The following is a 26,253-nucleotide window of genomic DNA, read 5'->3' on the forward strand; positions in this document are numbered from 1 at the left end:
CCTACAAGTGGTGAGTTGGATAGTCAAAATTTCTTTAGTCAAACAAGCTTCAGAGCCAAGAAAAACAAAAACAAAAAAATAGTAAAGGTGCGTGTCACACACTATGATAACAAAAGACAAAAAATAAGATAGAATAAAACATTATTAAAATGCAGTCACACGGGAATCACAGAGTATCTGGGACTGGTCTTACCGATGTTGGCGCACTCTCCCGCTCTCTCTCTCTCTCTCTCTCTCTCTCTCGCTCTCTCTCATTAGTGGATTTTTTGTTTTTTACTTTTAGGTTTGGAGGCTTCAAATGTTTTCATTCTTTGAAAATGCCACCCATGATATGATGATGTCCTTTTCATCCCCCACTGCTCTCCCTCACCCCTTCCCATACACACCCAACTCCCTTCTCTTCAGCAATGCTCCCTTTAACGTCTATTTCTTTGATTGTTTGTCAGATTTGAGGGGGAATTCGCTACTCATTGAATTGAAATGAGTTTCTGGAATGAGCGTGGGTAGGAGGTTATATCAGCAAATTATCAGTGGCTCCATCACTGAAGAAAATCGCCCTGCCTCCCCCAGCAAGACTAACGGCCAGTCCTTCCTCAGAGAAGGTGGGACCTCCCTCATTAGCCCCTCCTCCCTCCACAATGGATTCTTTTTTATTATTTTGTTTACTTTTGATATTATAATTCAGTTACAACATTTCTCCCTACCCTTTCGTCCCTCCACAGCCTCCCACATACTTCTCTCCACTTTCCTTCAAATTCATGGTCTCTTTTTTCATTCATTGTTACTGCTTGCATATGTGTATATGTGTATACATATATATTCCTAAGTAACTCTGTTCAGTTTGGATAATGTGACTTATGTGTGTGTCTTCAGGGCTGACCATGTGTCACTGGGCAACCAACGGATGTGCTCTTCCCCAGAGAAGGCCACCTCTCTGGTCCCCAGCTTTCCTCACTTGCTAAGACTATTGAGGGGATCTCTCCTCCATCAGCCTGCATAACACCTTCTGGTACTAGAAAATGTAGCCAGTCCCAGCTCAATTTCTCTATGTCCTGCCACCAAAGTATGTCATGTCTTCAGCAATAGGATCTAACCATCTAGTTCTTGTGAGCAAACAAAGCAATAGCAACAGCCTATATTGTCTGGGGGACTCGAGACCTCCTTGAGCAACACAAAGTTCCCCTTATCTTCTCTACACGTACTGCCAAGTGTGTGTGAAGTCACACATTAGCTCTTCAGCCATTTGCTTATATATGATTCAAACAGAAACGCTACCTCTGCATTCAGCCCATGCAGATTAATTTGGAAGAGCAGTCAAGATCCTACATGATGAAAGCAGTTTGGAAACAGAAGGGGCTGCTCCAGCATAACTTGGTGGAATGAGACTAGAGCTAGAACAAGTTCCTGACCTACTGATTTACATTCCCATAGCCCTGCTTGTTTTGTGGGGCTTGTCTTTGGTCACTATGAGATGCCCTGCCTGTTCTTTCTTATGAGAGTCGGACCCATCTCAGATTAATTCCCTTGACTTTATAGACCCTCCACTAGAGGTCCCCCTTCGGCTCTCACCATGTCCAGACTCTGGTCTGACCTTGGCCTGGCTTTGGGTCTTGGTCATATCTCCCTTCACCAAATACAGCTTTGTCAATAAGATAAATGGTAGGGATAGGTAGAAGGTATAGAGAGAGCAAAAAGCGTTTCTAATGTCAGGACCTGGCGGCCCCTTACAGAAGATGCTCATCTTCTCCTGGTTTCCTCTCCTCTCTGTTTTAATGTCTGAATTAAAATTCACTTATTGATTTATTTTATCTGTATGGGTGTTTCTCCTGCATGTATATCTATGCACTGCATGCATGCTTGGTGCTGGAGAAGGATAAAAGAGGGGTTCGGGTCCCCAAATCTGGAGTTCAAGAAAGTTGTGAGCTGTGATGTGGGTGCTGCCTGATCTTAGCTTAAAAGCCGATTTCTCCATTCTTATTTAACACGTGGGGCCCAGAGAGAAGTGAGACGCCAGCAGTTTCCTGGTATGGCAAGCGCTCGTTCTCACGGTGTAGCTCACGCCTTCTGCTCACCCCACGGCTTCTCGGGCATCCCCATTCCTCTTCTATCACAGTTGTGGCCACCTGAGTCTCACCCAGAGCTCTGACGTCCGCTCATCCCAAGCGCTTGGCCCAAACTCGGAAGCAATCTAAGGAAGTAGCTTTTGCTCCTGCCATTTTTGCCTGCCTTCTCACGTTCATGCTCAAGGTCATTTCCAAGGATTCCCAAGGTCTTGCGGGGTGTGTGGAAAGTTTGTGGGGAGCATGTACAAAGTCCTCCAAAGGAGTGACAGTGGGGCCGAATTTAAGGAAATGTTAGCTCCGAAAACACCCTCATAGAACTGTCTACACCCACCCCACCCACCCACCCGCGCCCTAAAGCTGATGCATCCTCTTGTCGGCTCTCTAGCGCTATCTTGTGTCTTCTTCCTAAACAGCTACCAAAAGACGTTTTGGTCTTTTAAAAGCGTTTCTAAAGTTTTACAGACGCTGTACGCGATCTCCCCAGCTCTGAAGACGTCACTGCCACTGCAAGCCTGAAAATCAGTCGCCACCTACAAGATGGCACAATCTGAGGCAGAGATGCTACCCAGTCACAGCACAGATACCCCCTTCTTCAGCTCCTTCTCCCGAGGTTTTTCCTTCAGAGTTCAAGCCTCAGGAGGGCAGAAGGGGGCGCGGGGAGGGGGAGAGACAGACAGACTGACAGAAACAGAGACAGACACAGAGAGACAGAGAGAATTGTGGTGTTCCCCCCCCCCCCATGCCACTTCTGCTCAAGTCCACCCGAGTCACCCGGGGCATCTAGACCGCTGAGGCTGCAAAGCTCACAGCCGAGGCTAGGCTGGTGGCAGTGGGGCCGACCCGCGGCAAGCAGAGGAAATACTGGTCTTTGGGGAACCTCAGGTTCCCCATTTCGCTAGTAAGGGTACTCAGCCTGAGCTAGCAGATTGGCGGAGAAAGGGAGGGAGAGGGTGGCAATGGCGGGGGAGACTGGAGAGATAGATAGCTCAGCATTTAATAGCCCTGGCTCCTCTTCCAGAGGTCTAGGTCCGATTCCCAGCATCCACACGGTAGTTCTCAACTATCCACCTTCTCCCTGACTGCCCCAGCACCAGGCGCGAGGTTTGCACGGATACATACAAGTAAAATGTCCATAAGTAAAAAAAAGAAAAGAAAAAAGAAAGAAAAGAAAAGAAACCCCACAAAGCCAGGTGTAGTGGCACATGCCTTTGTACCAGAACTGAGGACGCAGAGGTGGGGGCTCTCTGAGTTTGAGGACAACCTGATCTATATGGCAAGTTCAAAGCCAGCCCAGCTGCGTACTGAGACCCTGGCTTAGGAAGGAAAGAGTTACAAAAAAAGAAAATAATTGGAGCGTGATGCAGTTTCTAGGTGTGCAACCTCTTGCTAACCCCTTTCCCCTCACACTATACTATAGAACACTCTCATTTAATTCCTTTGCATATCAAACAAAAACTGTTGTTTTGTGTTGTATTATTGAAACAGTATCTAAGTCTATGTAGCAGAGAAAGACCATGAATTTTTAAAATTCTTCGGCCTCCGTCCCTCCTGACAGCTAGAGTAACAAGCATTTGTCATTGTACCTGGTTTATGCAACACTACGGATTGAATTTTTTTTTTCTTGATTTTTTGAGACAGGGTTTCTCCGTAGCTTTTGGTTCCTGTCCTGAAACTAGCTCTTGTAGACCAGGCTGGCCTCGAACTCACAGAGATCCGCCTGCCTCTGCCTCCCGAGTGCTGGGATTAAAGGCGTGCGCCACCACCACCCGGCTTACGGATTGAATTTTATACGCGCTAGGCAAGCACTCTGCCAACCCACCCCCCAAGAAACCCTGTATAAGATCTGTACCCTCTTCAGTGTGCTGCTGCTGCTCACACTGGAGACAGCCACCCCCTGGATTCTTCCTTCCTAATAAATCTCTTGAGTGAGGTTTGTTGTGCAGTGTGACATTTTTGCCAAGCAGAGGCCGGCTATAACCACTTTGGCCAGAGCCAGAGAGGAGCAGAACTGTCTGTAACACTTTTGCTGGGGAAACTTTCCCTTCGTGGGGCAGAGTTGTTACACTCCAGGGGTCCTGAGCAGAGCTCAAACACTTTGCTGGGGAAACCGTCCTGTGTGGAAACCCTCTTCCTTTCCCTGCAGCAGGGCTGTAAGTTACTACACTTAAAATAACTTCGGGGTTTTCCTTGTCTGCCAAGATACCTTTCCATCCGAGCTGCAACACTTACAGAAACCAGAACACCCTTTTTACTGCTTTTAAATCTCCAGGTCTCTGAAGAATGTGTTTCAAGCCCTGAGTTCAATGCCCAGCACCGAAAAGAAAATTGGATTTTCTACGCTCACATCATAGTGTGATTTGAGTGCTTACCCAACTCCTTGCAGAATGGAAGCCGCAAATACATCCCTTGGTTGGCACTATTGTGTGCCATGGGATGTTTGCTTCTGTTGGGGGAGCCCTACCTAGCTTGATGGCTTGCCAGGCTTGTCCTGCTTTTTAGAGACTGACTTGTTATTTTTAGTTGGATGGCTTGGGGCTATAGAAGGCAGTAAGTTAGATGGGGGAAAGTGCCTGGGAATCCCACGTCCTTTATCACTTCTCCCCATTGCCTACTCTCCCAGAGGACTCTCCTCCAGTACCATGGAATGTTCCTGTGACCCCTGAACTTGCCACCACGGAGACTGAGAGTCCTAAGGTTCTGTTTCTTTGACAACCCATTGTCAGAGCAGTGTCTGCATCAGAGCTGCTAAGGTTCTGGGAAGAAGACACCTGCAGAAGGGTCACAGTTGTTGGTTTCGTAAATGCTCAACTATGACTAGTCTTTCTGTGTTTAGGGACATACCCCCAGCCCAGAAGCTGGAAGGCAGCTTACTAAAGATCTACAAGCAAGACAATTATTCTAGCAAGATGTTTCTGGCCTACAGAGGTAGGAGCCAGTCATTTCAGTTTTCTGCATATTTTGACTGCCTGTCAGCGGGCAGCGCCCCCCGGTGGAGGAATGAAGAATAGCCCATGCCTCCGCAGCTGGGAAGGGTTTTAGTTTATTAACGGAACTGCCCAGAGCATAGAAGAGCAGTGAGGGTTCCAAGTCACCCCATACCCTGGGCCCTTTGCTGGGGACTTCTGGGAATTTGGGAGGAGCCATCTTCTTTCTCCTCCCACCTTTTCTTTAGTTGCTACTGTAACCTCCGTCTCTCATTTGTTTGTTTTTGGCCCCTCGTAAATCAGGCTGGCCTTGAACTCACAAACAGCTGAGAAAGACCCTGAGCAGAGTCTCTTCCTGCCTCCACCCCCCAAGTCCTGGAGGCACCACCACACTTTGCTTTCCTCTAATTCTTTGGTTGGTTTTCGTTTGTTTGTTTGTTTGTTTTAATTTTTTAACTATATGTGGGTGTATGAGAGAGAGAATGTGTGTGTGCGTACATACATGTGCACGTGTACATGAGCGAACATGTACAAGGTGGCATTGAACCCCAGAGATGGCTTTACAGGGGGTGATGAGCTACCTGATGTAAGAGCTGAGAACTGAACTTGAGTTCCCTTCAAGGGCTAATATGTGCTCTTAACCACTGAACTATCTCCCCTCCCAGGGCTCTCCTTGAAACCAAAAATTAAGACTTGGGGGAGGGGGGTGCTTGCCTAGCATGCCTAAAGCCCTTCTGTCAATCCCTAGCAAATAAACCAGGTGTGGCACACACCTGTAATCCCAGCACCTGAGGGGTGTAAGATCAGACATTCAAGGTCATTTTCAGTTACAAAGCAAGTTCAAGGCAGCCTGTAAGGCCTGATACTAGAGAGCCGGGCGATGGTGCCGCACCCCTTTAATCCCAGCACTCGGGAGGCAGAGGCAGGCGGATCTCTGAGTTCGAGACCAGCTTGGTCTACAGAGCTAGTTCCAGGACAGGCTCCAAAGCCACAGAGAAACCCTGTCTTGAAAAACAAAAAACTAGAGAGAGGGAGAGGACAAGGAAAGCAGACAAACAGACAGACATAGAAAAAGAGACAGACACAGAAAGGGAGAAAGTCAGGGGGCTGGAGAGATGGCTCAGTGGTTAAGAGCATTGCCTGCTCTTCCAAAGGTCCTGAGTTCAATTCCTAGCAACCACATGGTGGCTCACAACCATCTGTAATGAGGTCTGGTGCCCTCTTCTGGCCTGCAGACATACACACAGACAGAATATTGTATACATAATAAATAAATATTTAAAAAAAGAAAAAGAAAAAAAAGAAAGAAAGGGAGAAAGTCAGACACAGTGAGCCCCTTCTTAATATGAAATCAGGCCTCGCCATCATGAAAGCCAGGGCATATCTTTTGTTTAACTTCTTGAATGTCTAATTAATTTTGTATGTAACCTTTAAAATGCATAGGTTTCAGCTGCCTTTGTTGCGTTCTGTTTTGCTTGTGGTTTTTGTTTTTGAGACAGGTATCTTGCTCAGGCTGGCCTGAAACACACTATAGACAAGGCTGGCCTCAAAATGATCCTCCTGCCTCCCCTCCTCAATGCTGGGGTGACAAGTATGGACCATCAGGCCTGACTTTGCTGAGGTTCTTGGTGGTAGTGGTGGTGGTTTTTTTTAAAACACAATCACTAACAGCACACTGTTTTATAAAAGTAAAGAAGCCAGAAAGGCAGCGAGGCAGGGAGGAATGGAGGGGAGGGTTAAGCTTAACCTTTCATGGGTACTTTTCAAAGCACAAGCCAGACTTGTGGTTCATGAGCTTCTGCCAAGCCCAGCCCCGGAGACCCCGAGGTCGGGCATCCAGAACTCCCTTTGAAGTTTCTCCACAGTCTGCATGACCGATGAAGGCCATCCCTGGGTTTCCCTTGTGGTACACAAGACTCGCCTGAAGATCGCCCGGGACCCCTCTCTGAACTATGAGTACCTGCCCCTGCTGGGCATGAAATCATTCATCCAAGCCGCCTTGGAACTCCTCTTTGGAAAGCACAGCCAAGCCATTGCTGAGAAAAGGGTGAGACACCGAGAGGAGACAGACCCAGGGCTGCATGGCACCACGGGGGCCTTGACAAAGGCGGTCCCCCCCCCCCAGACTCCGAACATCCATAGCTTTTACATGGGGAAGCAGAGCTGGGATCCGAACCTAAATCCTCATTCAGACACTCAGTTGCACCAACTCATGTTGCTGATTTAAAACCTGTAAATAGATCGTTTTAATGTAAAAGAAGACAAGGAAGAAGACTGGAATGTTCAGTGTGTATAAGGCCCTCAGATCAACCCCAGCACCAAAGAGAATTAAAGTCTGAGTCTGAGACGCGCTGGGGTTGCCGCTGCTCCTGTAAAACGTGCCTTTCGTGTATCGCTTGCTGACAGGTAGGGGGTGTGCACACTGTTGGTGACAGTGGGGCCTTCCAGCTTGGGGCCCAGTTTCTCAGGACCTGGCGTAAGAATTTGAAAAACGTCTGTATCGTCTCGTGCCAAAAGGGTGAGTGTTGCCAATTCCCGCCTTGTGTGTAATCTCCACTCTTGCCCTCACTTTTCGGCAGGAGAAAAATAGTGGCTGTGCCAAGCTATGCCCATCCTTTTCCTGTTATTGTCCTCCCGTCAGTCAGTAACCCTCACCCTGCTCTCTGGCATCTCTGCCTCTGCCTCTCCATTTCCACGGACCCCAGCTGGTAGGGGGTCTGTGTTCCCACAGAACAGTACGGACTCATCTTCCAGGACATGGGTTTTACAGTCTATGAATACTCCATCTGGAACCCCAAGGAGCTGTGCTCAGACCCCATCTTATTCTTCGACGTGATGGAGGTAAAGGGGTCCCCACTCAGAATCTTCTCCCTCTATCAACCTGGTTTGTGGCCCCTCGCCCGAGGCCCTTGCTGAGCTTGGATTGGCCTGGTTTTCTGGTGAGAACAAACCTTCGAGAGTATTTCCCCTCTAACCGCCAGGTGTCACCTCTGTACCGTTAGAGGTGGTGCCTTGACAAGACAGTGTCTTCCTACAGCATATCCCAGCTGATAGTATCCTTGTGATTGGGAACATCATTGACTGCAGGCTCACACAAAATCAGTGGACAAAGCTGATGTCCATCATTAAGGTGGGCCCAGCTCCCGGCCACATGACCCCTCCTCTCACCTCTGCTGTCCCCCCAGCTGCAGCCTCATGCTTTCGGTTTCTCTTTTCTCTTTCAGAGCAAGCACCTCTTCCCGTTCTTCGACATTCCCTGCCAGGGTCTGTCCACCGGCGACCTGGAAGAAGACACCAGGCTCTTACAGTACTTTGTGTCTCTGGGGTTTGAGTTCTTCTGCAGCCAGTCTCTGTCCAAGAATTTTGGCATTTATGGTATGATATGGGCAGAAGGACAAGGAGAAGAGAAATGGGAAACAAAGTTGTTGCCATATCCATTGCACAAGTGTTTTTGGTGTGTGTGTGTGTGTATGAGCTTACAAAATGAGTTTTTAATAATGTTCTCTCTGTGTGTGTCTCTGTCTCTGTATTTCTGTCTGTCTCTCCTCTGTCTCTCTGTCTCTCCTCTGTCTCTGTGTCTCTGTCTCTGTCTCTCTCCCTCAAACACACACATACACACACCAGACACTGTACTTACTCATATTTTCCCTACTGCCTTCCCCTACCACTCCTCCAAAGGATAGATGTTTTTGATATCACTTATCCCCTGGAAGGAGCCTAGTACTCCAGAAAAATCATAGTGCGGGCAGAAAAGAGCACCCGTGAGCTAGAAGTTGGGCTCTGTCACTAAACCCAGATTACCCAAGACACCCGCACCTGTTCTATCTAGTTAAAATTTCACCCTCTCAGGCCTCTGCCTCCTTGGCTGGAAGCTGAGGAGGAGGTACTGAGCAAATCTCTCGAGCTCTCTCCTTGCACACTCTTGCTTATGGATACTCTTTCTGCAAAAAAAAAAAAAAAAAAAAAAAAAAAAAAAAAAAAAAAAAAAAAAGAGGCTGGGGCTTCTAGGGCCAAGCGCTAGTCCGGCTGGGCTGAGCCGGTGACGCCACAGTTTAGCCCTTCCCCCTACAAGGTGGGAGGGAGAGGGGTAGGTGAGGTTCCGACCGCGAGGGTGAGGCTGTCTTGTTCACGCTGCAGATGAAGGAGTGGGGATTCTAGTCGTGGCGGCCCTCAGCAACCAGGATCTGCTGTGTGTCCTCTCCCAGCTGATGGACTACGTTGGGGCCCTATGGGGAAACCCTCCCGCCACGGGCGCCCGGATAATCACGTCCATCCTCTGCAACCCTGCTCTGTTTGGAGAATGGTACGGGGTGGGAGGGTCTGGGCATGGGAGGGTGCTAGGGCTCCTACAGACTGACGGTTCACGGGATTCGCTTGGGTCCTTTTTCTACGTTGTGGTCTCTTATCCCACTCATTCGTGCACACGTTCATCAGATTTCACTGAGGCCCTCTGTGTGCGGCTCTAGCTACGCCAAGGGTGGCGCTGCCTTGTAGGAGTGGACAATGTCACCTGTTTTGGAGATAAGCCAGTGAGTTAGTTATCTAAACACTTCAAGATTGCATTGAGTTGAAACCCGTTGTTTTGTACACAAGCGCAGGAGAGAGAAAGAGAGAGAGAGAGAGAGAGAGAGAGAGAGAGAGAGAGAGAGAGAGAATCTGATCTGAGCCTGCTACATTGTTCAGCAGGTAAAGATACTTCCTGCCAAGACTGATGACCTCAAGACCTGATGATTCCCAAAAGAACCTAGACCTACACACACACACACACACACACACACACACACACACACTAAAAATAAGATGGCAAAATCTGGCAGTCTACTTCGCTTACTTAAATTAATCTGGGGCCTGGGTTTCTCCCCAGCAAAAAGCAAGGTTTTGTGTTCACTTTCGGTTTAGGAAGTTCAGTTGACAGCACCCCTTGATCCTATGGTGAGGCAATGCACGATGGTACAGTTTGGGGTAACAAACGTTCACTTTATGATGTCCAGAAGGCAAACAGATGTAAAGAAAGAGACATCCACCCCTCAATGAGCTAACATCCTCCCACAACCAACAGTGACACGGCCTTTAACACACACAAGCCTTTGGGAGATGTTTAAGACCCAGACAACAGCAGAATCGGACCTCCTTTGACCACAGGTGCCACAGAGCTCAGGTTCCAGCCACGTGCTCCCTGGCATGGAGGAAGGGGGGAAGACATGTTGGACAACAAGGAGACCTCTCGGCCCCATTTCTTGCTTCTTTCCTTGGCAGGAAATACAGTCTGAAAGGTGTCGTGGAGAACATCATGTTGGTCAAGGAGAAGGTGAAGGAGAAGCTCCGACTCCTGGGGACCCCTGGGTGCTGGAATCACATCACCAAACAGAGTGGGACCCACGGTTATCTAGGGCTCAACTGTAAGTTCCAGAACGGGGTGACCCTCCCCTGCCTGACCTCAGACCTGTGTCTTAACACAGAGCAGCCCTGACTGGATGATCAGTCTCCAACCTTGCTCTGGGCTTTCCTCCCACTCCTGGACAAGCAGGGCTGCTGCAGAGAACTTTATGGGATCCCCACAAATGACACTTCTTATCCTATACTTCTGCCTGGGATTGAGAGGAAGTCTGAGTCCTGTGCCTGTCACAGACCCGCAGGTGGAGTTCTTGACCAAGAAGAAGCACATCTACATCCCCAGGAGCAGCCGTATCAACTTCACCTGCATCAACGCCAGGAACATAGACTACATCACGCAGAGCATCCACGAGGCAGTGGTGCTCACCGAGGGCTGAGGGGGCTGTCTTCTCAAAGACGTCCCGATTGAAATGGAAATTTAGGTAGCCTTTGAAAATAAAGTACTGAATTAATTATGCATTACTATGCTTTACCTTTTTGTTTATTTATGAAGCATGTGCTGGCCTGGGCGGGGAGGGGCTTCAGCGCCACACATGCTAAGCATACATGGAGCCCTGGATTCCAGTTCCAGGAGATTGGGGGCGGGGGGTGCAAGAACAGTTACCCTCGTAGGACATGGTTCAGTTTGTAGCCATGTGACGAGTAACAAAGTGAATAGAAGTTGGTACGTTTTAAGAGGTGTGTTTGTGGGACACACACACGTGTGCACGTGTGTACACTCTTTCAACTGAGTGCAGTTGTATACATTCATCTGGTGTATCTTACAAAGGGCTTATAATGAGGGCAGATGATGAGGTTGGTTTTCTCATTGCACGTCAGGAAGAGTGGTGCCCCGCCATTGGATGAAGGTGGGAAGTACGGGCCTTGTGGGGTTTGTCTTTATAGGCACCAGACTAATGTAATTCGTGGCCATTTTCCGGGAATCCTGGGTATGGACCTAGCCAGTGTCTATCATCCTGGCCAGTAATTTAGCACAGCTTGCTTCAAAGTTGACTCAAAAATTGTGGTAGTGGTCTTATTCTTGCCCAGTGGGATTAAAAGATCCCTACTGGCCAGGCGGTGGTGGCGCACGCCTTTAATCCCAGCACTCGGGAGGCAGAGGCAGGCGGATCTTTGTGAGTTCGAGACCAGCCTGGTCTATAGAGCTAGTTCCAGGACAGGCTCCAAAGCCACAGAGAAACCCTGTCTCGAAAAAAAGAAAAAGAAAAAGAAAGGGAAAAAAAAAGATCCCTACTGATTTGGGGGCGTTTAATTGGTGAAGAGCTGAATCCCATCGGGCTGAACAGAATTTAAACAGCAGAATGGGAGTGGACAGGACTCCACAGCATTTCCTAGAACTAAGAAACCCATCACCTGCCCGAGGAAACTTTAGAACTAAGAAATGAATTGCCTATCACTTAAACTTCAGGGGCAGTCACACCTAGTGGCTACAGAAAAGTCACCTTCCAGGTAGGGAATCCAGCACATCCTGTGTAGTTGAGGCAACCAAACTTGTTTGCAGGCGCACTAAAAAGTGTGGGTTGTTTTCTTACGTGAACAACAGCCCCCAGCGTTCTAGGAAGTTACCCGTCCTTGGGCAAGTGGGGCTTACAGGTTAAAGACACTTTTGTTTTATAGATCTCTAAGTACAGTCATCTAAACTTTACTTTGGCCCTTACATTTCCCCACCCCAAAACTTAAATCATAACTTTAGCCCTCCCGTTACCTCTGCCCAACAGCACCTGTCTCCCCTGCCGCCCCCAGGTACTGCCTCATACGAGACAAGTAGATGCCAAGCAATGAGAGGTGGTGGCCCTCTACCAGCAGCCTGAGATCTGTCTGGTCCTCTCTTCCAGATAAGGCCAACGCATCCCGGAGTCCTCCAAATCTGACCCAGGCCACAGAGAAATGAGTTTGCTCCACACAGCATACTTAGTAACCCCCCCCCCAACAAGGCCTCTCTTTCCCTCTCTCCAGAGTCCTAGCTGGCTAACAGTGCAGATTTTTGCTCTCTGTCTGGCCTGTTTATAAATTCTCAAGCCTCCTAAAGGTCTCTGGTAGTCCTATAGTTGACCTTGGCTGTCAGTTTGACTGGCTCTATTCTGTGAAGATACTTTCTGAAAGGATTAACTGGATAGAGAAGATCCTGCCCCCACTTCCTCTGATCCCCCACCCCAGTCCCCAGCATGGGCAGCACTTTCTGATGGCAGCCCAGATATAATGAAATCTTGGGGGGGGGGCAATGTTACTTTGCCTGCTGACTGTTCTCCTTACCGGTGACTGCATCTACCTTGCTGCTGCTACCATCCTTCACTAACAAAGAAATCCAGCTTCTTTGGCCTTCCAAGGTGGACTGAAGACCAATGACTCTCCAGGAATTCTCCAGGCTTCCAGTACCAGATTGGAACTGCTGAGGGATCCAGTCTGCAGCTTCCAGGGCTCTTGACTTCTCCAGTGTGCAGGCAGCCATTATTGGGCTCCCTAGCCCATACCACGTTAACAGTTCTAATAAATCCCCTTTGTAATATATTCAACCAATTCTTTTCCTCTTGAGAACCCTGACTGATACAGGCAATACGGCCAGATGGGTTTGTGCTCTTCGCTCAATACAATCCTACGCCTAGGAGGAGCTTGGAAGGTGGGAGATGCAGCTCTGATGGTAGAATGCTTGCTTAGCATGCACCAGAATGTCATGAGGATGTGGTAGCTGCATGCCTGAAGTCTCAGCAGCTGGCAGGTGGAATGGGAGAATCAAAAGTTCAAGGTCCAAGGCCATTCAGGGATAGGAAACCCTGCGTGAGTGGGGTGTGTGTGTGTGTGTGTTTGTGTGTGTGTTTGTGTGTGTGTGTGTGTGTCTATGTATGTGTGTGTCTATATCTTGTGTGTCTGTGCCTATGTCTGTGTATGTGTTCTTGTATATGTGTATGTGTCTGTGTGTCTACATGTCTGTGTGTGTCTCTGTATGTGCTTGTGTGTCTGTGTGTGTTTGCGTCTTTGTAATTTGGAGAATAATGGTTTGAGGCATCAGCAGCCCAGCCGCTTTCTTGTGTTCCTCCAGTGAAAATGTGACTCCTAGGTGGAGGATTGTATAATGAAAGAAAGTAAGCTTTTCTTCATTGTCTTACAACTTTTGTTAAAAATGAAGGTCTGGTGATTTGGAAAGCATGCTCAGGAGTGAGATAGTCCTGGGTTCAAATCTGTGTTCCGTCTTGGTCTGTTGGAGGAGTTACCTGTTCTCTCTACGAGGTTTTTCCTATGTGAAATGAGGCCAATACTCTTTTATACGCCTGGTGAGGGCTGGCGAGCTCATCAGATCACTCACACGCAGTCTTACTCATGACCAGTACTTGATGAGCTAGCAGGAGTCTTCTAGAAAGTTCCAGCATCACTAAAGTCTCCAGGAAGGACTGTAAGGAACCCCCAGGGCCGGGATGATTTAAAAATGACAGTTGAGTGGCCTTGTTTATCCCACTTCCAACGAATGTCTGCAAATCTGGTTGTTTTTATTTTTGTGAAATAGGTCCTTGCTACCCAGCCAGGCTAACCTTGAGCTTACAACCTCCCTCCCTCAGCTTGCCAGGAGCTAGGACTTTGGGTGTGCACCACACTCCTGCCAGTGTGTCTGCAGATTGTAATCCTTCTGCCACACCACTTCCATCTTCCTCACTCTTCTCTCCAGTTTCACTTTTGTGATGTCTTTGTCCTCTCAGATGTCCTCATTCAGTCCACAACCACACAGGGCAGTGGTACCGAAGGACATTTCACTCATAGCCCCGGATTCTTCCAGATAGGAGTGCGAGATAAATGAAAGCCCCAGGTGTGTATCTGGTGGCCCTTAGCCTTTCTGGCCTAAGGTAACGGTCTATGTGCATCACGATTAATAAAAACTCAGGGTCAGAAATTAGGGTTCAACCTGAAGATCCAAAAAGCAAAACAGCCAGCCACTGGCTCTTACCTCGACTTCAGTCTGAAAATGGCAATCCTGCTTCCTGGAATCTCAAGAGACTGTGTGACTGAAAACTGTTTCTTCAGTTAGGTAGTGGTGGCACAGGTCTTTAATCCCAGCACTCAGGAGGCAGAGGCAGGTGATCTCTGTGAGTTCAAGGCCAGTCTGGTCTACATAGTGAGTTCCAGGACAGGTTCAAAGCCACACAGAGAAACTTTATCTTGGAAAAAAAAAAACGAAAGAAAAAAGAATTGTTTCCTCCCCTTTTATAGTCCTCTCTAGGGCTAGGATTAAAGCCATGCACCTCTGTCATTAAAGACATGCACCGCCCAGTTTCTATGGCAACTAGTGTGGCTACTGGGATTAAAGGTGTGTGTCATTATGGCTACTGAGATTAAAGGGGCATGTCATTGTGGCTACTGGGATTAAAGGTGTATGTTACCATAATCAGGTCTGAAAAGCTAAACCAGTTGGACTGTTTTATTCTCAGATCTTCAGGTAGTCTTTATTTATTAAAAATACAGTTCAAATATCACTACACCCATGTCCCTAGAAAAACCACATGTTCTCACTTGCACATAAAATACATGTGCAACGGCAGGAGCTCGTGGACCCCGTGAGCCCCATCTGCCATCTCCTCAGCATCTGAGGGACGCTGGCAGAACAGCAGCCACCTTCAGTACCTCCCCAGGCCGTCACCCCAGAGTCCCAGCAGCGGGAAAGCAAGCCTCTACGACCCCTTCTGCCTGAAAAGAGGTGAAAACAGCGAGCATTCAACCACAGTTTGAACGCCCGCCCTCAGGCAGTGGAGAAACTGCAGCTTCCCGGTTTCAGTAAACCCTCGTTAGGGAAGCCCTGCTGGCAGGGTAGACCTGGCAGGGGATACGCGACAGGAGGCAAGAGAAGTGTGCCCTGAAATGCTTCTAGGACTGTGACAAAAAGCGAAGCGTTAATCTAAGCAATCTTAATAAAAAACCGAGATTCTGGGAGCTGATACGTGATCCCAGTGAGGACACAGCGCTTGCCTGGACGTAGCTGCGGCTGCGTTCGTCTGCGCACCCTAACCGGAAGTCAGGAGGCGCGGCCAGCCTGCTAACATGGCGGCGGGCTCCGCATCCTCCCTGGGTGGCGGCGCGTGGCCCGGCTCCGAGGCCGGGGACTTCTTGGCCCGCTATCGGCAGGTGTCCCACAAGCTCAAGAAGCGATTCCTGCGGAAGCCGAACGTGGCCGAGGCCGGGGAGCAGTTCGCGCAGCTGGCCCGTGAGCTGCGCGCCCAGGAGTGCCTGCCCTACGCCGCTTGGTGCCAGCTGGCCGTGGCGCGCTGCCACCAGGCGCTCTTCCACGGGCCCGGGGAAACGCTGGCCCTCACCGAGGCCGCCCGACTCTTCCTGCGGCAAGAGTGCGAAGCCCGCCAGCGCCTCGGCTGTCCGGACGCCTGTGGCGAGCCTCTGCAGGCGGCCGCCAGCGCCCTGGGCTCCGCCGTGCGCCTTCACCTCGAGCTGGGCCAGCCGGCCGCCGCCGCCGCCCTGTGCCTCGAGCTGGCTGCCGCCCTTCGCGCCCTGGGCCAGCCGGCCGCCGCCGCCGGTCACTTTCAGCGCGCTGCCCAGCTGCACCTGCCCCTGATGCCGCTGGCCGCGCTGCAGGCGCTCGGCGACGCCGCCTCCTGCCAGCTGCTGGCGCGCGACTACACCGGCGCCCTGGCGCTCTTTACACGCATGCAACGTCTGGCACGGGAGCATGGCGGCCACCCGGTGCAGCACCCCGAGCCTCCTGGGCCCCAACCGCCCCCGTCGGGACCCCAGCCGAGACCTGGCTCGGCCCCGACCCTGCCCCTCCCGCTGCTCCCGGACCAAGCCCCAGGCTCTGCTGCGCCCTCTCCCCGCACACTGGGTGCCTTCGCAGACATCCTTGTCAGGTGCGAGGTGTCCCGCGTGCTGCTGCTGCTGCTCCTGCAACCACCGCCCGCCAAGCTGCTGCCCGAGCATGCCCAGACCCTGGAGAAGTACTCCTGGGAGGCTTTTGACAGCCACGGCCAGGATAGCAGCGGCCACCTTCCCGAGGAACTGTTTCTGCTTTTGCAGTCCCTGGTCATGGCTGCCCACGAAAAGGACATAGAAGGCATCAAGAAGCTGCAGGTGGAGATGTGGCCGCTGCTGACTGCTGAGCAGAACCACCTCCTTCACCTTGTTCTGCAGGAAGCCATCTCTCCCTCGGGCCAGGGGGTCTGAAAAGTCACCTGAACCAAGCAACCTTTCCTCCTGGTACCAACTTGTTTCATCTTTGGGGACAGGTGATGGAAGATCTTGTGATCTTGCTTCTGTGTTTTTCTCGATTCTGTTGCCACCGTGGTAGTTTTAGCTGTGCTTGCCTAGCTTGTTACATAAATTAGTGCCTACCAGGTCCATGCATACTGCCTCAAACGAGGTAAATTCATCCCATCCTTAAGGCTGCACGAGACTGCACTGTGTAACAATCTGCTTTCTTTATGTGCTGGTCAGTTGCTGGATACTGTGTTGATTCATTTTCCTGGTTGTTCTAAGTATAGTGACAATAAACATGGGAGGACAGGTGTTAAAACAACAACAAAAACAAGAGTCTGATATGGGGTAAAGACCTAGAAGATCAGAGAACCAGGAGCAGCCGCCAGTTGCTTCCTTCCTTTCTCGGTCCTCAGTTGGAAAGGGCTGAGGTCCCATCTCCACAGTGCTGGGATTAAAGGCCTGTGCCACCACTTACTAGTGGCTAGCTCCACCCTCTGATCTTGTCAGAACACAAACAAAATATCACACAACCAAAATGGACTGATTGTATGTCCCTACCAAACCGCACGCCTAAGATCCGAATGTGGCTGGGTATGTTATTATTTGCCTTTAATCCTAGCACTGGAGAGGCACAAGGAGTACCTTTACTGTGAGGCTAGCCTGATCTACATAAGGAGTTCCAAGCAAGCCTGAACTACATAGGGAGACCCTGTCTCAAAAACAAAGTAAATTTCATGTGTATTTTCACCAAAACACCTTTTGCTTCGAGACAGCGTCTTACCGTGTGACTTAGGCTGTGTCGGAATTCACTGTGTATCCAGGCCGACCTCAAACTCAAGATCCTACTGCTCACACCTCCAGAGGCCTGGGAATGCAGCCGTGTGCTAGCATGCACAGCCTTGCGGTTTACAACTTTGGCTACATAGTGAGACCCTATCTCGAAAAATATACGCTATTTATTTATGTATTTATTTATTTATGGGTAGTGTGTGTGTGCACACGCACATGCACACACTCATGCCATGGTGCCTGCCTGAAAGTCAGCGGACCACTTGCCAGAGTCGCTTCTCTCCTTCCACTGCATGAGGCCTGGACATCAAACTTAGATAATCAGGCTACACAGCCAGCTCAGAGTTTACCATAACCTTTATAAAAGTTCCCGGGCCTGGTATTGGGATGTATTTGGCACAATGCTTGCCCAGCAGGCACCATTCCTAGCAACCAGAAAAACAAAACAAATGACAACAAAACAGGTGTAGGGACACATACCTGCAGTCCCAGCACTCAGTGGTTCAAAGGATCAGAAACTCTGCACACAAAGGTTGAGGCTGCAGAAGGCCGTATTTCAAAGAGAAAGGGCATGGGTGAAAGGGGGGAGTTCCTGGGCAATAAGTCTTCCAGATCTTTAGGGTCAGTCCCAACAGGACTCAGTGGCAGGATGACCGTCTGTGGGCTGTTTCGTCAGTAGTAAATAGATGGGACAATCACTGTGGTCCAGCTGGCAGAACGAACAGAGAGCTCTCTGGTGAGTTTTCTTGGAGAGGGGTTACCAGGGCCCACTGGCTTGTCAATGCCTTTTTTGAGTCTCAGCATCTGTGAGGTTTTCTGGTTATCAGTTTTTGGGACAGCAGGTGGCGATGTTTAGCAAACTTGGGCACTGACAAGAAACCTGAAACTTTGAACTTGGGAATTGGTCACCTATAGCCTAGTAACCACCTTCATGACCACAGCCAAATACGGTTTGGGACATTGTTGAAGACCAGCCTCAATATAACTCATACTTTCTAGGGTAGGAGCGTGAGGATTAGAATTATTAAGCAAAAGGAACACGGAATAGCATCGGGAGGGACATTCAGTGAGCACTGAATCCTGAACTCTTTATTTTCCACATGCTTATATACTTCATTCCAAAAGGGGAGGGGGGAGGCAACAGACTTCATTAATGTGATGTAAGGGATAGACTTGAATTTTCTGACCTTTATAAAGCCCAAGTGGAGTGGATCCATCTCTACACCCCAAAGACTAATTAACCACACCCTAGGTCAGGATCTCCTGTTTGTAGCCACACCCGTTGTCAACAACTTTGAAAGAGCAAAAATAAACTCAAACTCGCTGACCTCCAATCAAGGTGGAACAGGCTCACATCTGTGGATCCCCACAAGACATAAGACTTTTCTTCCTATTTAAGTTTTTGGGAGCTCCTCGGTGGTTCCAGGAAAGAAGGCAGATCATGAGAGAGAGTGTGTGTGTATACGTGCGTGTGTGCTCGTGCTCGCTGCATGGATTCACTTCCAAGTGCCTCCGGAATGCTGTTCTGCCAAAGCCCTGGGTGGAGGCCACCTGAAGTCTTTCTGGAGCCATGAAGAAATTCAGAGGCATCCCAATGCTTGCTCTGCCCTCAGTAGCTCTGCACACAAGGCCTTCAGTTGTTCTGCCAGCTCCTCATGGTACTGGGTTTGCCAGCTTTCCTCAGAAAGCAAAATTTGAACCTAGCAGCCAAATTTGAATCCAGCACTTGGGAGGCAGAGATAGGAGGATCTCTGAGTTCCAGGCCAACCTGGTCTGCAGAGTGAATTTCAGGACATCCAGGGCTACACAGAGAAACCCTGTCTCAAAAAAATGAGAGGGGGGGGGAAGAGAAAAGAAAGAAGCTGAATTTGGGCTGGAGAGAGGCTTAGGAAGGCCCTGGATTTCATCCCCAAAACTGCCATTAAAAAAAAAAAAGAACAGAAGAACTTGGAACTCTGTAGTAAAACACTGTCTTGGATAGTTTTATATTTGTTAAAAGGAGTTATTACTTTTAAAGCCCTTTGTGCAGAAGCACAGGGACAGCTGGCAAGAGTTGGTTTCGTTCTGACACCACAAATCTCTCCATCGTGTGGGTCCTGGGGACTGAACTCAGGTCTTTGGGCTTGGCAGCAAACATGCTTACCTGCTGAACTACCTCACCAGCTCCTTGTATTTTAATTTTTACGTGTGTGTGTGTGTGTGTGTGTGTGTACCAGACGAGGGCATTGGATCCCCTGCATATGGGGTTATAGAAGGATATGAGCTGCCAGTGTATGCTGAGTCCTTTATAACAGCAGCAAGTGCTCTTAACCACTGAGACATATCCCCAGCCCCACCTTAGACATATTTCAAAATGAAATCATATTTATATATATTTAAAGGTTTGTTTTATTATCTGTTTCTGTGTACACGTATGAGTTTGTGTATGTTGGTGCGGGTGCTCTTGGAGACCAGAAGAGGGCACTGGATTCCCTGCAGTTGGAGTGACAAGCGGTAACTATGAACTTGAGAACTGGGTCACCTATACAGCCTGGTAACCAGGATGTAATTAATGTTGGATTCCCTGGAGTTGAATTTACAGGTGGTTGTGAACTTCACCACGAGGGTGCTGGAAATCATACAGCTCCCCTGGAAGAGCAGCAAGTGCTCTTAACTGATCTCCCTCTAGCCCCTCAGTTTATTTACTGTGTGGGCGTGGGGTGTGAGTGTGACGGAGCATGCTCTGGAATCCAGGAGATAACTTCTGGGAGTTGCTTTCAATCTGCATTTTCCCAGAACTGAGAAGCCCTTACTTGTGGGAGCGCAGGTTCCCCTTCCTTGACAAGTATTCTTTCTAACACGCCATTTTCAAACAAAATGTTTCTTCCAACACCCATTTTGGCTGGCCTTTTTTTTTTTTTTTTTTTTGAGACAGGATTTCTCTGTGTAACAGCCATAGCTGTCCTGGAACTTGCTCTGTAGACCAGGCTGGCCTCGAACTCACAGAGATCTGCCTGCCTCTGCCTCCCCAGTGCTGGGATTAAAGGCATGCACTACCACCGCCTGGCGTTGGCTGCCCGTTTTAACTGCTCCCCTCCCCCAGTAGAAGGTAATAACACTACCAAACCTATGGAAGTATTTCCCCGATTTCTGTGAAGTATTTCAACCAAAGGCATCTGAGTATTAAAAAGTCATCCTTACCAAGGACTTAAATTTCAAAGGATTTTAGAGATGAAATAGATCATAGCGATTACTCAGTGCCATGGACATCATTTTACTGCCACTCCTGCAGAGAGCTGAGCAGTGATTACCCCAGGGAGTAAAGGATGGGAATAAGGGATTTACTGAAGACCCCAGAGCTGCTAAGCACTTAAACCAAGATTGACACCAAGAGGTATTCAAACAACCCTTTTCTCGACACATATTCATATCAGCCTTTAAAATTAAGTAATCACAACGAGAACCTTCTTTACGAAAATAGCTGATGCAGGGCTAGAGTTAAGAGTGCTTCTCGGTCCTGAAGATGACCAAGGTTCAATTCCCAGCATCCAGATGATGACCCACAACCAGCTATAACTCCAGCTATAGATGCACTGTACAGGCACTAGACACTCGCATGGTGCACAAACACATATGTCGGCAAAATGTTCACACACATGAAATAAAATAAACAAAAATGTCTAAGTAGCTGGTGAAGAGCTGGGTGTGGTCTCACACACTAGTAACCCCAGCGGAAGTGAAGGGGGTGAAGTCATGAGTTCAAGGCCATTCTCCACAACCAGACCAGCCTGAGCTACAGGCAGCCCTGAAAACACGCAGAAATGGGAGTAGTGGAAAGCTAGCTCAGCAGTAAGAGCACTTGCTGCAATATCATGAGGGCAGAGTTTAGATGCCAGGCCCTGCATAACAAACCACGTGTCCCACATGTACCTGTGACCCCAGCACTTGGAAGGACAAAGGCAGGAGAATCGCTAGGGCTTTCTGGCAGTCAGCCAAGAAAATATGAGCCTCAGGTTTATCAAAAGACCTCACCTTGAAGGAATAGGCGCCTGGCGGTGGTGGGTCAAGCCTTTAATCCCAGCACTTGGGAGGCAGAAGCAAGTGGATCTCTGAGTTCAAGGCCACCCTGGTCTACAAAGTGAGTTCCAGGACAGCCAGGGCTACATAGAGAGACCCTGTCTCAGTGGGGAATGTAAATAGGCAAAAAGGCAATAGAGAAGAAATGTGATGGACTTACTCTCTGGCCTCCATGTCCACATACAATTCACACAGAGAGACATATACAAATAAGAATTTTAATATCCCAAAACTAACCATAAGATTAGAAAAATTAAGTAATAGAGGAATGAAAAGTTATGTAATATATAAATTAGCAAAGTGTGATGGGTACCTCAAGGAACACACAAAACAAGTCTGTACTTCTAACACACAGAAGGGATAAATAAAATCTAAACCAGAAGGACTTTAATCCCATTCACCGAGTGCAGTAGTCTTGTGAGAAAATGAAATTTAAACACTCTCTCCTTTCTCGTGATGTATAGGTACATAGGTGATTTTAATGAAAAACAGACTTATCTCAACAGAGAAGGCTTAGAAGAGAAGAGCACTCACTGGTTGTGCTTGCAGAAAACCTGGGTTTTACTCCCAGCATCCACAAGGCAGCTCATGACCATCTTTAGCTCTAGTTCCAAGAGATCCACTGCCCTTTTCTGACCTCCTCAGGCCCAGGTACACACCACACACACACACACACACACACACACACACACACAAGTAAAATACTCACATACATAAAAAATTTAAAAAGTCCAGTTTGATGAACCAAGAGGTTTTGTTGGAGTTATTTACATGAACATGGGTGGGGGGTTAATTACAAGAACATAAATGGTTCCAAGACCCCTGCATTACCAGGGAACACCCTCAAATGGGTGGATACTGAGAGCACTCTGCACAGCCTGCAGGCAGCTCAACAGGCTGGAGAGTACCCTCCCCAGGTAACACAGGTCTAGACCTCTATCAGGCAGCTCACCTGGCCTCAAGAGTCTTCGTTGCAGCTTGGTTTGTCTGAGAGTGTTCTTTGCTGCTTTTATTGCTTAATCTGATAGAGTGGGGCCTTGTGAATCTGGTGAGTTTCAGGGACTTCCTGGAGTTATTTTGTATTGTTTACTTCATGCCTAATGAGCTTCCCTGCAGGATGGAATCCATCTTGGAGGAAATTGTTATACAACCGTGGCTCTGCCCCTTCTAATACTGACACCTAACGAAGCGCCTAGTTTCACTACAACTTGATATGCCACGATTCTTTGACACCCCTGGGAGGCCAGCTGTTTCCTTAAGGGGAGCTAGGAGGAGTGAACTGGGGGGGGGGGGAGGTGAGGGGAAAGGAATGGGAGGAAAAGCTGCAGTCTGAATTTTTAAAAGTGCCTCACATGTGTGCCCTCCATTTCTGTGTTCTAATTAGTTACAGATGGAGTCAAGTTAACAGCCAAAAAGTCATCACTATTGTAAAAAATAGTCAGGAGGACATGATACCCGAGACGGCACATGGTGACATCACCCAGTGACATCACTTGCTTAAGATACCCAGACAAAGGACCAGAGCTCCTGTAGGAGCCTGCTCCCACAAAGTCAGCAAGGGTTCCTGGAGTGAGGGAATCTTTAAGGCCAAAGGAACGTCAGATGAAAGAAGCTGAGACAGAAGACCCAGGATAGAATCAGGAGGTCTCCTTGGTCATGTCAAAACAGCCAAACAGCCCTGAGTTTATTTCAGAACTTGCTTATATACAAGAGCAGAACAAAGCACAGCACAGATTGTTAGTCAGTATCTAACCACAAGACCATTCCTATCCTTGAGTGAGCAGCCTCCTCTCCAACGTGCGCTTGCTGCTCAGACGCAGCCTTACTTCCTATCTTGATGTTTCTGAGGTTTGGCATCAGAAGTATTCTTTCTACTAGATAGAGTGTTCTTTTCTCATGGGCACAATGCTCTTTCCCTTCCGCTAAATCAGAAGTCTCTCACAGCCCTCAAGGTTACTGGAAAAAGAAGAGCAGGCAAGCTTGAACTCAAATGACTTATAAATCAAAATGGACTCCAGATGGAAACTGAGTCACACATGAGCTACCACAAACTCCAGGACACTCACTGGACAGTATATCAGCAGAGATCAAGAACAATGAAGCGCTATTCACATTTTTATGAATACTGGAGAGATGCCACCTTGATCTGCCCTGTAGGTGGAGAGTCTCCTCGGCGTCGCACCCTTGAACCAGAGACTACCATGATAGACTGGACCCCATCTTTTTATTAAATTACTTTTTATTTATTCTATGTGTCTTTCACATCTTGATCCCATTCATTTCCCTGTCCCTTGATATCTGCCCTCCACCCCCGCCATGCAACCGCCCCTCAATAAAACAAAATTTAAGAGAGAAAAAGGCAAAAACTAGGAGGCTCATCGTGAAAGTTGCAGGGTGAACCAGTGAGTTACAAAGTAAATCCCTTGGTACATAATCTTTACTTGCAAGTGTTCATTGCAGAGTCACTGGTCTGGTTGGAGGTCTCTGGTTTCTGTTTCACTATCAATACTGGGCCCTCTCTGTGACTGACTTCTCTTGGGTTGTCGCCCTGTGTTCTGGAGGTCCCGCAGCTTTGGGTCTGCAGGACCACATTCTTCACGTTCTCCGGCAGATCATAGATGGGGTGGATGGTGGGGCGTGCCAAGTCACACATAGCTCTGATTCTGGGCCTGAGAGGCTGCAGGGTTGGTCAACCTGCCAGTTTTCCTCAGTCCTCACCAAAAGGGTAAACAGTCCAGCATAGGGCAGAGCCAGCTTCCAGGATCCCAGCACTCTGGAGGCAGAGGTAGGAGGATCTCAGAATTTGAGGTCTACAAAGCAAGTTCCAGGATACCCTAGGCCATTAGAGAAACTGTCTCAAAAAGCAAACAAACAAACAAAAGCGTAACAGTTCTGTGAGGGCTATTCCTGGTTGTAAACTATATCTGGAATGAACTATAATCTAGACATGGAAGGCATGCTTGTGATCCAGATCTTTTTTTTTTTTCTGAGACAGAGTTTCTCTGTGTAACAGCCCTAGTTGTCCAGTAACTAGCTCTTGTAGACCAGGCTGACCTTGAACTCACAAAGATTCGCTATCCTCTACCTCCCAACTGCTGGGATTAAAGGCTTTTGCACCGCTGCCACCACCATCTGGCGTGATCCGGATACTGAGGCAGGAAGACTTTAATTTGGACCTTGAGTCTGGGTGACACACACACACACACCTTTAATCCAGACCTCAAAGCAGGAAGGCACACCTTTAATCTGGGCCACACCCTCTGTTGGAACACCACAGAAGATGATGGAACCTCGCTCAGCCCATCCACTCCTTCTTCAAGATCCCAGCAGACCAGCTGAAGCACCCAGCCTCCTGAGACTGAGCAGCACCTAGATTCTTGAACTTTGATTCATAACTAACTGTTGGTAGACTGCCTGTAGCTCTTCTCAATACATTTCCATAAATATGGAAATATATATCTATATATCTATCTATATATGGACATATGTATATATATATCCATATATATCTATATAGAGATAGAGAAAGAGAGAGATTGATTCCATAAATTCTGTGACAATAGAGAATCCTGACTAAAACAAATTTGGTCAGGCTAGAACCATGGCAGTAACTAAAGAGTTCTGACGGATGGATCTGTATGAGCTGCTTGGCATTGAGGAGAAAGCAACAGACAAAAAGATGAAGAAGGCATACAGGCGAAGAGCGCTGTCCTGCCACCCAGACAAAAACACAGATAACCCCAGAGCAACGGAACTTACTCTTCCACCAGCTTTCTAGGACCTCGGAGGTTCTTACTGATGCTGCAGCCCGGGCTGCATACGACAAAGAGAGACATGCCAAGGAGCAGGCAGTAGAGAGGACCCAGAGACTTGATGAGAAAAGGAAGAAAGTGAAGCTTGGCCTGGAGGCCCCGGAACGGCAGGCCTGGGCCCAGGGGAGTGAGGAAAGGGAGGAGAGTCAGAGCCACAACACAAGAGCAGGAAAAGGAAGAGGGTTCCCATCAGTTGGAGGCACAGCAAAAGCTGGTGCAGGAGCCAGTCCGCCAGGACCGAGAGCAGAGGCTGAGAGGGAAGAAGAGAAAATATTGAAGGCAGGGGAACCCCCAAACTAAAGCTCAAGCGGAAATGTAAGGAGGGAGGATCAGTCCCAAGATGGCTACTCCAGAGATGTCCTCCTCAAGCTTTTAGAGAGGTACGGGAAGTTCTCAACCTGGCGATTTCCCAAAAGAAGGCAGGCAACACCACAGAGAAGTTTGCAACTGTAAGGGCCCGCGGAACCGGCTGTCAGAAGTGAAGTGGGCCTGAAGCGAGGATCGTTATGATGCGCATGCGCCAGGCAGAACTGGGAGGACAGGACCGAGGGAAACTGCAGTCAGGATGAAATATATGAAAGCAGAATAAATAAAATATCACCCCTAAAAAGAACTCATAGAGTCTGTCCACTTTCTAATGGTAATCTGTTCCTTGAGAGAACAGCTATTAAAAGACGGGAGATGCCCAGGCCTTTAAACCCAGTACTGTCGAGGCAGAGGCAGAAGTATCTCTGAGCTCCATGTCAGCCTGATCTACAGAGTGAGTTCCAGGATAGCCAAGGCTACACAGAGAAACCCTGTCTCAAAAAACCAAACCAAAAAAGCAGGGATGTGTCAGAGAAAAAGGCTGGGCCATGTTGTGGCATGTCTTTAACCCCAGCACTGGGAAGTTGAGTTATCAATCTTTTCTTTCATTAGTGCTTTGTACCATGTCTAAAAATTCTTTGTAGTCTTAAAGTTACGAATATCTTCTTTTTCCAATGAAGTATTTATAGATTTCCTTTCCCCATTTAGATTAGCAAGCCACCT

At 48.5% G+C, this 26,253-nt stretch overlaps 2 protein-coding genes and 1 pseudogene across 2 annotated transcripts; all 3 read left to right on the forward strand.

Annotated features, from left to right (window-relative positions):
* The first annotated feature begins 4,873 nt into the window (after nucleotides 1-4,873).
* Got1l1 (glutamic-oxaloacetic transaminase 1 like 1) lies at nucleotides 4,874-10,797 on the forward strand. Its single transcript, XM_041673995.1, has 9 exons — nucleotides 4,874-4,988; nucleotides 6,853-7,034; nucleotides 7,394-7,505; nucleotides 7,719-7,828; nucleotides 8,025-8,117; nucleotides 8,212-8,362; nucleotides 9,125-9,290; nucleotides 10,244-10,386; nucleotides 10,616-10,797. Exons 1-9 carry the CDS (start codon nucleotides 4,874-4,876, stop codon nucleotides 10,756-10,758), a joined length of 1,215 nt encoding a protein of 404 aa, XP_041529929.1. The 3' UTR covers nucleotides 10,759-10,797.
* Nucleotides 10,798-15,390: 4,593 nt separating this feature from the next.
* LOC121462396 (40-kDa huntingtin-associated protein) lies at nucleotides 15,391-19,736 on the forward strand. The gene has a single exon (XM_041673959.1). It carries the CDS (start codon nucleotides 15,404-15,406, stop codon nucleotides 16,532-16,534), a length of 1,131 nt encoding a protein of 376 aa, XP_041529893.1. The 5' UTR covers nucleotides 15,391-15,403; the 3' UTR covers nucleotides 16,535-19,736.
* Nucleotides 19,737-25,013: 5,277 nt separating this feature from the next.
* LOC121462402 lies at nucleotides 25,014-25,941 on the forward strand (annotated as a pseudogene).
* The last annotated feature ends 312 nt before the right edge of the window (nucleotides 25,942-26,253 follow it).

Source organism: Microtus oregoni, unplaced genomic scaffold, assembly GCF_018167655.1.
Source record: "Microtus oregoni isolate MIOR12 unplaced genomic scaffold, Mior012 000024F_ref0000369, whole genome shotgun sequence".
In the NCBI taxonomy this organism is placed as follows: domain Eukaryota; kingdom Metazoa; phylum Chordata; class Mammalia; order Rodentia; family Cricetidae; genus Microtus; species Microtus oregoni.